General features: G+C 36.5%; 1 protein-coding gene across 1 annotated transcript in view; it reads right to left on the bottom strand.

The window, feature by feature from the left end:
- LOC115449956 (facilitated trehalose transporter Tret1) overlaps positions 1 to 16,640 on the bottom strand; it is a 45,900-nt gene that overhangs the window by 21,798 nt on the left and 7,462 nt on the right. The window contains exons 2-4 of the mRNA XM_037442781.1: positions 11,039 to 11,271; positions 9,469 to 9,639; positions 4,836 to 4,988 (exon numbers count right to left, since the gene is read on the bottom strand). Coding sequence (XP_037298678.1) covers positions 4,836 to 4,988; positions 9,469 to 9,639; positions 11,039 to 11,271 — 557 coding nt within the window. The remainder of the gene's footprint in view (positions 1 to 4,835; positions 4,989 to 9,468; positions 9,640 to 11,038; positions 11,272 to 16,640) is intronic.

Consider the following 16,640-nt stretch of genomic DNA (forward strand, 5'->3'; position numbering starts at 1 on the left):
ATAGCTTTGCGATTTTTTTATAAATAAGACTGATAGTATCTGATATAAAACTGATTTTTAGGTTTAAGTCACACTAGCATCTTTTATCCCAAAAAGGATCGAGAGAGGCGTAACTTAGTGCACCCATTTACGCCCTTGTGTTCCGCCCCATGATTTCAGAATTGCTGAGTAATATAAGCTGTATAGTATTTTGATTATTTCTATTCCGAGAGAAAAGTAATGCAGACGGAGTCGCGAGTCAACGCTAGTTGCTAATAAGAACCTTATATTGGAGTATCTATAAATTAATATATGAAGAAAAAACATACTCCTTTTTAAGCATATTGAGTGCTCGAGGAGTGTGAAATTCAGCAAGATCAAAGTTCATATACAGGTGTGCAGAAAAATTAAATTTATCTATATACTATTATATAAAGCTGAAGAGTTTGTTTGTTTGTTTGTTTGAACGCGCTAATCTCAGGAACTACCGGTCCAAACTGAAAAAATCTTTTTGCGTTGGATAGCCCTTTGTTCGTGGAGTGCTATAGGCTATATATCATCACGCTATACCCAATAGGAGCGGAGCAGTAATGAAACATGTTGCAAAAACGGGGACAATTTATTAGTTTTGAGAGTTTCCGTTGCGTGCGCTGCGTAAACGGTTAAAGTTATGCAATAATGATGTATGACGGGATTGTTCCTCTTAAAAAGTTCTAAAAAATATATTATACAACAACGTCCCCCGCTGCATCTGTCCGCCCGAACGTTTTAAACTCAAAAACTACCCAACGTATTAAGATGAAATTTGGTATGGAGACAGTTTGAGACCCCGGGAAGAACATAGGCTCCCGGGGAACTACTACTTTTATAAAAAACGAAAACTTTAGCCTGAAAAACTTTATAACGCGGGCGGAGCCGCGGGCAAAAGCTAGTTTATAATATGTTTTGCAAATACTTTTTGCTACGGGTATTATAAGTATTATATTTCATGATTATAAGTATTATTTTTCCTGAGAGGATTGTGCACTCGTATGAAAATTTATTTTATTTTACGAGCATATAAATGAACTGCTACTTATAAACAGCAATAAAAAGAAAAAAATTGAAATTTTTCTCTTTTCTGTGCATCGTGTTCTGTAGTTTATACTTTAAACTGATTTTGAATAGAGCAACACCAGAGTTTCTTGCCCGTTCTTCTCTGGTGAAAACTACTTTCTGAGCTGGTGGTGGAGTTAATATTGACGGAATTGAAATAATGATAACATTTTACGGGTTCAAATAAATCATTTCTTTCATATATCAAATTCGCCGGTTAAATTTCTACAAATGGCCGAAGACAAAGTGGACTAGACTGGCAGTAATAATAATAACAATATCAGCCCTGTATTATATACTGTCTCACTGCACGGGCCTCCTCTACTACTGAGAGGGATTAGGCCATCCCGCTGGCCTAGTGCGGATTGGTAGACTTCACACACCTTCGAAATTCCTATAGAGAACTTCTCAGATGTGCAGGTTTCCTCACGATGTTTTCCTTCACCGTTAAAGCGAACGATAAATTCACAAAGAATACACACATGATTTTAGAAGTCACAGGTGTGTGCCCTTGGGATTTGAACCTGCAGTCATTCGTCTCGGCAGTCCATTCCACTCCCAACTAGGCTATCGCACCTTTATACATTGTAGTAGCTAAATATAGCTGATGTATTCCTAGACACGAATCTCAAATAAACATAACACGTGTCTCTTTTTTGACTGTAGGTCAAATTTTTAAATTTATTTTTACACATGCCTTATTAGTCTTTATTGACCAGTAGCTCACATTCTATCAGCTAAATTAAGCCTTGTAATAAGATATAACTAGGATATCGCCGCTTGTTGAGCTATCGCCGCTTGTTATGTTGTTGTTTGCTAGACTGGCAGTAGTGAAGCGTAAATTTACTACGAATTTATCACATGGCGATATGAAACAAACACTTCGCGTGAAACTGATGCGTAATAGACCAAAAAAATAAACACGTGACTTCTCGTGAGATGTATGTTTGGCAACGCGTAGACGCTATTTTATTGCCAAGTAATACTTCTATATAGCTAATATCGCAATATTTGATATATGGAAGTGTTAGTGTTTCTACTGTTTATAGGTGATCGTATCGCTTACCATCAGGCGAACGGGAAGCTCGTCTCGTCATTCAAACCATAAAAAGAAATTTAAATCAATTTCATAATTTATCACGGCAATAATTCTGAGCGCGTCTGCGCGACGCCTTAGTTCACAACAAGACAAATTGTCATAAACTTCAATTAGAAAAAGTAGAACACAACCTACTTTTTGGCACTGTGTTCCTAGTATTCCAAAAATATATTTTTCTTTTAATAATACAGAACAACGAACTAATAATGTAGGTTAAAAATAAATTGACTCCCTCCGTAGCGTAGTATTGCATACGCTTTACGACTGTCGCGGTGGTCTCGGGATCGACTCTTGTGTCGGGTAAATCTATATAAGGTTTTCCTCTTAATGTTGATAGCTAAAACGGTTTGCGTAAACTGGTGGTAGGTCTCTCACATGTGGGAGTCCGCCTGGGTAGGTACCATCGCAATCTCTATTTCTGCCGCCAAGCAGCAGTGTGTAGTTACTGTTGTGTTCCGGTTTGAAGGATATTGTAGCCAGTGTAACTACTGGACATAATGAGACTTAACATGTCATGTTTCAGGATGGCGAGCGCGGTGGAATACCAAACAATACTTTGTAATTCAAGGTATAAAATGGTGTTTTTACTGTTTATGGGCGGTCGTATCGCTTACCATCAGGCGAACGGCAAGCTCGTATCGTCATGCAAAGAAATAAAAAAAATAACGTAGGTTTCTCTTATTACAAGGTTTAATTTAGCTGATGGAATGTGAGCTACTGGTCAATAAAGACTAATAAGGCGTGTGTAAAAATAAAATATTTGACCTACAGTAAAAAAAGACACACGTGTTATGTTTATTTGAGATTCGAGTCTAGAAATACATCAGCTATATTTCCCTACTACAATGTATATAGAGGCGATAGCCTAGTTGGGAGTGGAATGGACTGTCGAGACGAATGTCTGCAGGTTCAAAACCCAACGGCACACACCTCTGACTCTTCTAAACTTATGTATGTATTGTTTGTGAATTATCGCTTGCTTTAACGGGGAAGGAAAACATCGTGAAAATATCTGCATACCAGAGAAGCTCTCTATAGGAATTTCGAGGGTGTGTACCAATTCGCACTAGCCCAGCGTGGTGGACTAAGACCTAAACCCTCTCAGTAGAGAAGGCCCGTGTCCAGCAGTGGGGCAGTATATTATACAGAGCTGATATTTATTATTTTATCATACCTTTGCCTATCCCTGCCTAAGAAATGGCGTGACGACATTAGCGTTTTCCTTTCTTAAGAATAGGGAGAAGTATTATCTACCATAAAGTCTAAAATCCAATAACGGTCACTTTCCATGGCCCCGCTTATAATTGTAATAAATAGTTATAACAAGACGGTTACATAGAGTTGTGCGCTTGTAAACATTGGAGTCATGCGCATGCTCACGAGACGAACCACAATAGACACTCTACGTGGTACTCATGTTAAGGCCAGATTTTTCAATTATCAGATATTTATTTGTAGGCTTTGTTTTTTTTGTATTGTATCTAAATATTGGTCAATCACAACGGCCCTACTGTGTACGCACTGCGAAGGCTGCCATGCCGTCAGCACTGAGAAACAGACTTGTTATCACAGCTTTACTCCGTCTTTAGATTAAAAACGTCTATGAATAAAGGGGTAAGTATTTATTTATTAAAATTCACATCTCTTAATACTAGAGTGATGCAATCTGATTGATATATCTTAAGACCAAAAACCGATTTAAAATTTATTTACACAATTAAATAAGAAGCAGTCAAAACTATGATAGAATTTTTAGAGAAGCGTGTATTTGTTTGTGTGTATGTGCGTTTTTATAATGTATTATGAGTATAAAACAAATGAAGTGAAAATGACAGAAATGTAAAAAAGTAAAAACATCATTAATATTCTGAGACGTCCAATGCATTAAACACATAAATTATGTTTAAGTGATGATGATTATGATGATGATATAGTTAAAAATATAGGTGGGCAGTGGCGGCATTTCATAGATTTGATCGCTTAAAAAAAATCAAAATCCGGGGCTGCTACTAAACGATTTTGAAAATGTTTCTCCTAATAGGAAGCTACATTACTCCAGAATGCTGTAGGCTACGTTTATCCAAGAAAATCTTTATTTTTTCGGACAGAGCCGCAGGTAAAAGTTAAGTATTTATAAATATCATATTGCACCTATCACGTTCGGAAACACATTCAGTGGAAATGTAAGTTAAAAATAGCTTTTCATCTAGTCTGGCATCCATCCAAGATGTACTAAAGAATATCTAGACAGTTTTTATGTTGTCATGAAACTGCGCGCGCATGTTTCGTCACGTTTTTGGTAAATACAGAAGTTAGTAACATAAATATGAATGGAGTCAACCGGGATGGGATACAAAGAACTTTTAGAGCTTTTTTGTGACTGCACTTGATGGTAAGTGGAGTGGGGTCCAATAGAATGTCGTCTGACGAGAGATGATTACTCCTCGACGGTTGATACAATTATGCTGGCCTGTTGGAACCAAATATACACAGGCAGATCTCGGAACGCGACACACTTATGTAGGCCACTATGACGGGTTTTAACACCTCCACGTGGGGCACTATGGCGAGTGCTAAAACCTTGTGTGGTGTTCGCTATCCGGGCGGATATAAAACATATCCTACCACCATTTTGTTTACTTCACCTCGCCAAATAAGTTACCTCAGTTTTACCGCACTTGACGAGGTACGATGGTGTCTCCGGGAGTCGCAGCATGATGCAGAAGTGGATCAGAGGGATGGCCAGCAGGATCCAGAGGCCAATGTGGAAGTCCAATAGATCTCCAAGGATGAAGATGAACAGGTTTCCGAGGGTCTAGAACAAGAGTTATTAATTTATTATTGGAGCTTTCTGTGTATACCACTGTCTATTTTTACTACCAAGCAGCAGTGGGAATGTATTATTGATTCCGGTTTGAAGGACATTGTAGTCAGCATGATCACTGGTTCTTATGAGACGTAATAAAATAATAAATTATCGTATTTAAACAGAGTTAGTTTTTATTAAGAACTATTGACCCGACAGACGTTGTCCCGTCTTAACTATGAATTTGCAGCGCGCATTCTGTCAATCGCTGACAGTTATTTCAAACAATTGACAGTTATATAAAATTAATATTTTCGTTAAGTTTTCTTAAATTTACTAATTTTCCGTGCAATTGTTTTATTTTTTGCTTTCATAAGAACCTTCTCCTGACAATAACAAACACAACAAAAAAAAATAGTGAAATCGGTCCAGCCGTTCACGCGTGATGTCGTGACCAAGGGAAATAGGGATTCATTTTTATATATATAGATAGATTACACGAGTTGAATCATGGAAGAAGACAGTGAGCACAGTATTTTGTTTTTATAAGAAACCTATGCAGTCACAATGAATTACATTAACAAAGAGGTTGCGTTCATATTCCTTCAAGACTTAACATTTTATTGGGTGATGAGCGCAGTGAAATGTCGCAAAATACTTTGTCAAAGTTCTGTATGGGTTTGCTACTGTTTATGGCAGGTTCGCTTACATTCAGGCGAGCGGCATGCCCACCTCGCCATCCATTCGCAATAGAAAAGAGTTCATATTCCTCACTATACCACTTTAATTTGGGTGTAACGGAGACATTAAGCCCAATCGTTCAATGGACAGATCTAGCAAATTGTAACCCGACTCTATACAAGTTGAGCAGTTTTGTTTTTATAGAAGTTGAGCAGTATTGTTTTCACTTCTGACTTTTTTAAAGTCAATTGTATTCTTTTGTGAATTATCGCTTGCTTTAACGGTGAAGGAAAACACCGCGAGGAAACCTGCATAGTGCATATCTGAGAAGTTCTCTATAGGAATTTCGAGGGTATGTGAATTCTACTAATCAGCACTAGTCCAGTGTGGTGGACTAAAGAATAATTCCCCTCAGTAATAGAGGAGGCCTATGTTTAGTAGTAGGATTGTATACAATATAGGGCTGATATATAATTAACTCCAAAAATTGTTGACAAAAGTGAATTGATCTTAAGCCTTGCTTATGCCTAGTAGAGGGATAATACTCTACAATTTTAGTAAACAAATGAGGAATCTAATTTCGACGAAAATTATTTGGCATCGTATGATCGGAAAAACCGAATGTTAATACCGGGAAGCACCTGCATCTGTGCCAATAAGAAACATTTTCCTCAAGCAATAAGATAAAATTCAGTCAATATTGATGATTTATATTTTTTTATCTTTTTATTCTACTATTATATCGTGGGTCAATGCTACTAAACTCAAAAAGTATATCAGAGTAAAAATAATTATATTCCCAAATAAAGGAAATAAAGCCATTAAATGAATATGTAAATAACAAAATGGTTGAAATATGGTAGTTATGGTAGCATATTCCTAAAATTAATCTAAATATAATAAGCATCGAAATTCAAAACCTAAAATTCTCAAAAAAAAATATACATAATTTTGATTTTGAACCGGTTACGTGATAGTAATATACTATTCGATTGATAAATATGTAATAATCATAGTATTTTCAAACCTATTTACTCTCGCATTCATTCGACTTATAAGGTTTCTTTAACTACTCCATTGGTATAGTGGTCGGTGAACCGTGACGTTCTAAATTTGAATCCTAATTCGTACCTGTTTGTGAACGATAGCGGTTCGATTACCGCGTCGACCCGTTTCAAAAGTATGAGTCACTCAGACGTAGTTCTAGTCATGTTTCCGTGTAGTCGTGTCGCGAAAAAATTGTCAAACGTCCAAGTGGTCGAAAATAGATAAACAGATAGTACAGATTTGCAACTCGTGTTTCGGAGCACGTGAGAATTTAGTGCAAAAACGAGCTTTTTTGTCAATCAGAATAGTGAAATAATTTTGAAAAAGGGAAGCCGATATTTATTTTTATTTCTTACGGCGCTGTCGTGATATAGTGCCAGGGATTCTTGCTACGATGTTTTTGTATAATAGCATATAGCTAATTTAAAGTTTTTTTTTTAATTTATTTAAAATTATTTAAAAGCAAAATCTTTAAGAATTCAATTGTGAGTAAGAACAAATTAAATCAAACTGGTTGTGAATTTTTCTGTACACAAATAATTCCAGAAAACGAAGTAATTTTTAAGTCGTTATTTATGAAAATATGAACTGGTATTCGTTAATAATTGATAATATTATAAGACTTTGACACACAAAATTAGGTCATTTTTAAGTTGCTATGTACACAGTAGCGCAAGATATAAAAATTGGATTAATAACGACTAACATACTGACCCCAACAGAAGATAGCATTATCTTATTATATAGTAAATATTTTGTCTAATCTTACTGGTGGTAGGTCCCTCACATGTGAGAGTCCGCCTGGGTAGGTACTACCGTAATGTTTATTTGTAATGTTCCGGTTTAAAGAATATTGTAGCCAGTGTAACTACTGGACATAATAAGACTTAACATCTCATGTCTAGGATATATTTCATATCCACCCAGATAGCGACCACCGTACACAATGTATTAAAACCCGCCATCGTGGCCCACGTAAGTGTCTCGCGTTCCGGGATCAGCTTGTATATCCGGTCCCAACAGGCCGGCATAATTGTGTCGACTGCCGAGGGGTAATCATCGCTCGTCAGTCGACATTCTATTGGACCCCACTCTATTTCCATTAAGTGTAAGTTAATATTTAAAACCAAACCAACGCTTTCATAGAGTGGTGTGACCTACATACAAACAATTTTCTCGTAGTAGAGGGCCTTTCTAGTTTCTATATAGGCTCATTATGTAGAGTACCTAACTTTAAGCACTAATTAAACTTCTAGAAACGTCTACCTGGCGCCTATAACTGTCACATTCGATTTAATCAAAACGCTCACGTCTGAATTAAAATTTCCAACTACCCTCGTTTACATACGTCGAGCTAATCAACATCTTAATGCGGTGTGATAGAGTCGAATGTTGGTTGTGTATATTTCGGAGTATCTTGTCGTGGTTACTATTGTGATTTGAACTTTAAAGTATTATAAATTAAGTTTCGAATAACTTGTGACGTTTAATTAGTATTTAATATGGCATCTGATTTGCCTACTTTAAGGTTATGTCAGGGAAATGGTAAAAGGGATAAATTAGACTCTACAAAGCTGTGAAATTTTGTTGAGCACATTGTTGACGTTTGCTAGGCAAGTCTGTGGGAAAGTCTGGGCAGATATTGTCTATGCTACCACCAAGCAAAAGTACGAACAGTTCCGATCTTGTTTAAAGGATAACTTACCGCTATTATCAATAAACGATCCTAATCCCCTTTTTCGGTCTATCTCAAAAATGAACCAATCAGAACAAAGTATTTTTGACATGTTCACAAATGAGTTATTTTGATTGGTTCATTCTCGGCATCGAATTGAAAATTGAGATTGGGATCGTGTATCGTAAAATAATAATCAATCAATCTTGAGAGGGTTGTGCTCTCGTATAAAAATAAAAAATTTACTACTTATTTTACATACATACATACATAGTATCACGTCTTTATCCCATAGGGGTAGGCAGAGACTATAGATTGCTACTTTGCACGATCCTGGCATACTTCTCTCGCTTCCTCCACCTTCATCAATCTTTTCATGCATTCCCGCCGGTTCCGGGTACTTTTGACCTGGTCTTTACTGAGTATGTCAGATATCTGACATTCGACATTCCCCCTACTTGCCAGCCCGAGCTGGTTACTTCGGTTTGTACCTTGTCTTTTGTATAAACTTTATCCCTAATTTAAAATGTCCATAGTTATATAAGTAATTTTAATAGTTGTTTAGAAATAATAATTATTCTTATTCTTTGTTTTGACGTATCATAAGTGCAACTTTGTTCGCCTACTTGATAAATAAAGTATTTTATTTTATTTATTTTTATTTTCGAAGGTTCGATGCGGTCGACCCCTACCGGCTCCTCCATCCACATTACCCTACCATATTACACTACTTATTTTGCGAGCATAAATATGAATAAACTGCTCTAAACAATAAAACGATTGTATTTTTTTTTCTCTGTATCATGCACTATAGTGCAATAAGGGTGCCGGATCATAAGATTCGTGACGTCACATGCCAAAATGTTTTATAACACATCATTAATTATAAACAAAAAAAATGTTCTATCTCTGACTATAAGGTAATAGGTATGTATAAAAGTAAAAACATGTGACGTCACACCAATGCATGCGTCTCGTGTGACAAGGACGGCGAGAGGGATCAAAAGCTCAAAAAGTTTGTGAGACGTAACTTAATTAGCTCCCAAATATGGAACCTATAAAACTAAATAAATAAATGATACTCACTTGAGAGAATATAACGAAGGTGCCAGTCATCCCTCTGATGCTGTCTTCGCTGATCTCTTTTACGTAGAGAGGGCAGACGACAAACGCGCCTCCTGCTCCGAAGCCGATGAGGCCGCGCGCAGCGATGTACGATATCGGATGGGCCCAGATGATCTTTACTAGCCAGCCGAGCTGTTGGCAAAAAATGGGTGTAAATAATTGATTGATTCGTTCCTTCCTAGCCGAATTTCTGCCATGGCGGCCCATCTCAACGGATATCAGTTAAGTACGCAGGAGATATTATAGTGCACAAGTGTGTACGCAATACACAGCTGCATTTTCTGTTCCTGCACTTTCATAGTTCGGAGAGACGGCAATAACGGGAGAGAGATCAGGGGCAGGAACAACTTTACGTGCTTTCCGAGGCACGGCGGTCACAGCCACCTACCTGACTCCGAGCTATAACTGAGTCATGTTTATGCTGTCTATTGCTGAACACGGGACTCGTCTACTACTAAAAGGGTTTAGACGCTCCACTACGCTGGCCTAGTGCGAGTTTGCAGGCTTCATATATCCATTGAAATTTTTATGGAGAATTATCTGGTATGTAGCTTTCCTCACGATGTTTTCCTTCAACGTTAAAGTGAACGATAAATAACATAATTGTGTTTTAAACTCTATTTCATTTCTTACCGTCAAATAAACGGCACAGTGCATATGCAAGTACTGTGTATTTATGCATTTAAAAGAAAGGAAAATTTTGCTTCGCAGAATATTTTTTTTTATAGTTTTAAGAAGAATATTATACTTGCATACTAATTGCTCAACGTAAAGAATCGTATTTTTTCCACAAGTCTACCTTTCAGAGATCAGCCGTGTATATCCGATTTTAAATAGAGTAGTTTGATTTGTAACAGAAAATAGTACGAAAAATAAATTCTTCTGTGAAATTTGTATCTAAATATGTAAAAAAATAAAGCTACTCATAATTGAAATATTGTTGTGAGCAAATGTGAGGTACGGTGGGGTTCTCGCGCTTTCTCACTCTCACGCATATAGTGACACTTGTTGACGTCACAATTTGCTATTACTGTTATTTGACAGCTACCCCTTTTACTAAATTACAATGCTTTAAACATATGTATTATTGCGAGGAATTTCAAAATTCCTTTTTTTTGTTAGACTTCGAATGATATATTTTTTATAAATATATATAAAAAAGTTATCAACTATCCTATCATTTTTGCTGGTAATCTGTCCTCATTTGGTGCTTTAACGGTAGATTTACGTTATTTTAATAGCGTATTCTCTATTATTAATAATTATAAGCGTTAGCTTTAACTGTGAAGGAAACCATCACGAGGAAACCTGCATATCAGAGAATTCTACACAAGATTGATTTACATACAAGTGTCTTAATTGACCCACGTAAGAGGGTCACGTCACCGGTTCGGTGTCTCTATATTTGGTTTCAAACAGTCCGGCATAATTGTATCTGGCGAGAGGTAATCATATCTCGTCATTCGACACTCTACCTAAACCCTGAGCTACAGTAGGGTCACTTTGGCATGCTCGTATAAAAAAAACTTACTGCTATAGGCACAGAACAGCACAGCAACGCCTTCTTTCTTCCGAACCTATCCGCAGCACTGCCGTAGATGAAAACTGCTATGGGTGCAAATATGAACATGATGGAGGCCATCCAAGAGATGTCTTCTTCCGTGATGGGTTTTGGGGAAGGGCTGTTGTTGACGTCAGTCAGAAGGTCTTTGTTGGGTGATATCCAGCCCATCGCTGTGCCGTACGCGACGATTGGCAGGCATACTGGAAAGAACAGAACTGTTAGATATAAATGGAAGGGAGAATGCCTTATAATAATGATTATGGTACTTGGTAGGCATTGGTTTGTCTCAGGGACGGTTCCGCGCAGCTATATCAGTACAACAAGATACCTCAGGGCTGTCCCGAATGCGCTGATGAAGGCCACCGCTGGTTTTGGTTGGTATGTCGGTGTAGGGTATACACAGGGTTTTCTTTATTTTTTCTCCTGTTTTCTCTCATGTGGGTTTTGTATGGAGTCTTTGAAGTATACACAGGGTTAGGGACTCGGTCCAATGCTCGCTCGGATGATGCTATACTCCCGAGTGTCGACATTGAGTAAGACCGGTAAAACCAACATAATAGTTCTACTCACCCCCCAAGTGGTGGTGGCGATAACTTGTTTTATCCCGGGAAAATATTTAACGCGGGCGTAGCCACAAGCAAAAGCTAGTTTATAGTAAAATGTTCCACTTTTCAGTAGGGAGACATAAATGTACCATATGGGATCCAGAAACGATCTTAAATAACAGGAATGAAGAATATTGTATGGCTGGTCTACTGTCCTTTACTGGCACTGCCTGGATCCCAAGCTGATACTGAACGAATATCCGGTTCCAACAGGCCGGCATAATTGTGTCGACTTTTGAGAGGTAATCATCTATCGTCAGTCGACATTCTATGGACCGAACTCCACTTAACTTCAGGTGCAGTGAGGTAACTTTGCCGCGCTCGAATGAGAAAAATTGAGCAGAAAAATACAATTTCAATTTACCCGACTTGATTTATGTCGTAGCACAATATATTGCTGCGAAGGAGGATACAATTATATTATTATCGCATAATTCTCTACGTATTAATATTTTATGGACAAAGTGTTCTTTTTTTAAATGCATAATGTATAAAAACGATCTTCAATGGCGCGGTATTTTTCTCGCGATCTATGCATCTTATTGTTTTTATGGGTTTTACTGTATATTTCTAGGAAAGTCATAGATAATTGATACACTGGTATCTCACGAAGTGAATAGCGATAACATCTTATAGATTTCTATATTTCCCTATGAACGAATAAGGAAAAAATTATTGATTCCATTTTAATTGCGCCATATTTTATGTTTGCATAAATCATTTGTAGATGGCGTTACTTGTATAATAAGTTTTTATTCAATTATAAATATTTTCTGATTTATAATAAACATTGTTATATTTTAAACTAACTTTTCCTCGTGACTACGCCCGTGTCTCCAAGAACAAAATAAAGGAAAAAGAGGTTTAGAACGTTTAAAAATAAACTTATGAGCATCTATCCTAGTGTAAATATGGTCATATAAATGTAGTTAGTACATTGCACCCGTTCAAGCCTGCTTTGCTGTTTCTGAGCTAAAAATACACAAGACAGTGGTGCTTAATACTTAAACGCTCCCTTATGCAGGGTAGAAAGATCATGGGTATGCTGGAAAAATTATTACGCTGGTGGTATAATATTTGGATCCGCCCCAATAGCAACCCCATTGTAAAATCCGCCATAGTGGCCCACGTGAGAACAAGACCGCCTCCCACGTTATCCAGGAATGCGAAGTAGTTGCACAACGGGCTGAAATCCTCTTTGAGGAATCAAGAAGATCCTATGGTTCTGGCAGGAGTTGGGCTGGCTAGGCCGGTAGCTAATACATCACAACGTCCTAACCTTCAATGAGCTAATTGCAGAATAAGAAGCCTCTAATAATTAATTTAGTTTCGAACTAGCCGGCATAATTGTAACGACTGGCGAGGGATATTTATTTGTTAGTCAACACTCTATTTGGACCCCATTCCACTTACCAGTAGGTGTAGTGCGGTTACTTTGTCATGTTCGTAAAATAGCATTTACTCACAAAAAGTATTTAAATGTAGCCCATAATTTAAGTCGAAAAATAACGTACCTTCTCTTTGATTTGTGTTCATTTTGAGACTGTGGAATGTTGTGAATACATTTTTTATGCACGGACATGGCTAAGTCCAGCACTTGATGTTAAATAAGCGATAACTAGAAATCGTCACCAACTAATTATTTTATATTTTGTATAATTCTAAAACGTTGGTAGATATTGTAACTGACTTTACGGATGACCAATACCCTGTAATCATAAAGGCTGAAGTCGAAATTTCGGGAGTAAATTATACAAAATCGCGATAAAATTCGAAATAAAAATATATATGATTTTTAGAAATTATTAGGAAAACCAACAGCTACAATAACAAACATCTTAATGAAGTAAAACCAAAACCCATCTATAGGTTATCAAGCATATTTATTTATTTATTTGAACAGCCAACAAAACATACACCATACATAGTTTTTTTTAACAATTCAGTAAGTAATTGCTGCAGTGCTGTTTTAATTACAAGCTGTCACAGTATGAACATATTAATACATAACAATAAACAGTTGGCTGCACCATAAGTGCAGTATATTCTGAATATAAGACTGAATATAAAACTAGTTTTGCGTTTCAACAAGCGAGTTCAATATTTTATGAATTATTGTACCAATTACTTAGAATTTCCTCACGTCTCAATATTTACTTCCAAAGTATACGTAATACGTCCTTTTTTCCTCGTATTTTTTACAGTGAAAGGATTGGCAAAGGAATCACGCGTGTGCTTTGAATATCAATAAATATTACGTGGGATTCTTGTATTGTGAGTCATTGGGTACCGTATCGTAATTGTATGATAATTTTATCTTAAGAAAAGTCCCGCAGTTGGTAACGGTTTTTTTATAGTGGTGTAGAGGAAAATACTGATTTATTAGTATGTTTTTTTATTGCTTTGAATGACGAGACGAGCTTGCCGTTCGCCTGATGGTGAGCGACACGATCGCCCATAAATAGAAACACCATCCTACACCTTGAATTACAAAGTATTGTTCGGTATTCCACTGCGCTCGCCATCCTGAGACATGAGATGTTAAGTCTTATTAAGACCAGTAGTTACACTGGCTACAATGTTCTTCAAACCGGAACACAACAGCGACTATACACAACTGCTTGGCGGTAGAAATAGACATTACTGTGGTACCTACCCAGACGGACTCTCAAATGAGAGACTTCCACTAGTAAGTGTATGTTCATAAATCGCAATTATTTTGTCGGCTTTACAAATATGAATCTTACGACGCAGGTACTAGGAAAGCATAAGTAGGGAGCAATTTAATGAGGCTATCTCAAATTAGAGGAGAAAAATTAATACCTTATGTCGGCTAAAAGCATACCTATTTTATTTATTTTTCGTGTAATCAATTTTTTTATCTCAATATAATCTTTTTATACATATTGAATAGAATGAATATATCAAAATAAACAAATGGTTAAATGAGATTGAAAATGTTGTAACAATATTTCGTTAAAACTATTTCGTGACGTATAGACATTCTGCACTTAATGAGCCAGCACTAAAATCTATTTTCGATTTTCCAGGAGCGTGGTAAAGTTTGAGACGCGTTGCCCGATGGTAAATATAGACGGAGGCATGGGAAAAGAAACGCAACGCGTCAAGTCTGGATATGATTCCGCTTGTGTCGTTCAACTATTGATTCACATAAGACTTATTGATTTAATAATAGCTTAAACAATGATTGTTTAGTATTATAGACAGAATTAGTTAAATTCCATTAAAATTTTACTATACAGCAGTGGTGAGGAGCGAAGTTTTCCAAAAGGAGCTTGACACAACAAATAGGTATTAATATCCATAAATGCGGTCTGTAAATGGTTATAATGATAATTAGATTTTATATAAATTACGAAAGGGAAAGTGACAAAAATCGGGTTATGGATCATTAGCCACTGCTGCACAGGTTATCGCATCGATTCCTATTTTAATAATATAATAATAATATCAGCCGTGTATTATAATTATACTGTCCCACTGCTGGGCACGGGCCTCCTAAACTACTGAGAGGGATTAGGTCTTAGTCCACCACGCTGGCCTAGTGCTGGTAGACTTCACATACCCTCGAAATTCCTATAGAGAACTTCTCAGGTATGCAGGTTTCCTCACGATGTTTTCCTTCACAGTTACAGCAAGCGATAATTCACAAAGAATACACACATCGAATAGTCAGAGGTGCCCTTGGGATTTGAACCTGCGAACATTCGTCTCGGCAGTCCGTTCCACAACCAACTAGGCTATCGCCGCTTTATCCCTCTACGATTCCTATTTTAGAATTTTTTATTTCGATTTAAAACGAATTATTTGTAACTGTTTAATAAATTAACCAAATCTACGACACATTAGGGGGATAAGCTATGTATCTAGTAGCAGTACCTTGCCCATCCACACTCTAATTGTTAAAAACATGATAATTTGTTAAAGAAATTGACAAATATATTCCAAACTTTGTAAAATCTTTAAAAAAGAAAAACATTTACAGTATATATAAGGTTGAGATGTACGCGAACAAAACCGCGAATAATGCTAGCTTAAGAATAGAATACTATCATCTATTCAGAGAATAGTAAACATGGGAAACCGTGAGTAAAACCTAGTTAAAAATAGTATGTTCATTCAGTTAACGCAGCACCGTAAGATTAGGGGCGTTACATAATAAATGCGAAAATAAAGTTAAGGACAAGATAATGGTGATTGATTGAGGAAAACTAAAGACTGAGCGTCATGCGTGTCTTTTGTAGGGTTGGCACTTGCGATTTCGCTTACTGTTACAAGGTGCTATGTTTTAAGATTTGAAAATTGAATTATATATATCACATGATTCTAAGTCTTTTTCAGTGAATATTTACAATAATTTCGAAAGATCAAAAAAGGGAGAATCAATAATTATTGTCTTTGCAAATGTTTATGAATATGATTTTTTTTATTTTATTTTTGAAATATAAGGAAAAATTAAGATAAGACCTCGTAATAGTGAGCCAGCGATTAGGCACTATTATTTTTTTTATTTTCTTATTTAAACTAAATAACTAACAATCAAAATACATATAAAATAATACAAATTATCATAGCTCTTAAGATGTATTTACAAGTCACATAAGTATTCAAAAAGATTATTTCATTACTTAATAAAAAAAAATTATATTAAAAAACAACCGTGTGACAACCCTATTTAATAATCGGAAGCAGTAATGTTAATCTAATAAACATTGGTTTTCTATGATCTTGAGATAAGCTCGTGTCGCGTTGGCTGTGTTCGCAAAACTGATTACTTATCCACTGTATTGCACTTATTTGGAATGGCTGATAAAACATATTTTAATTTCGCAAAAGTATAGTTACCGGTGGTAGGTATCTCATACGTGAGAGTCCGCTTGGGTAGGTACCACCGCAATTTCTATTTCTGCCGCCAAGCAATGTGCAGCCACCGTTGTGTCCCG

Source organism: Manduca sexta, chromosome 4, assembly GCF_014839805.1.
Source record: "Manduca sexta isolate Smith_Timp_Sample1 chromosome 4, JHU_Msex_v1.0, whole genome shotgun sequence".
NCBI classification, from domain to species: domain Eukaryota; kingdom Metazoa; phylum Arthropoda; class Insecta; order Lepidoptera; family Sphingidae; genus Manduca; species Manduca sexta.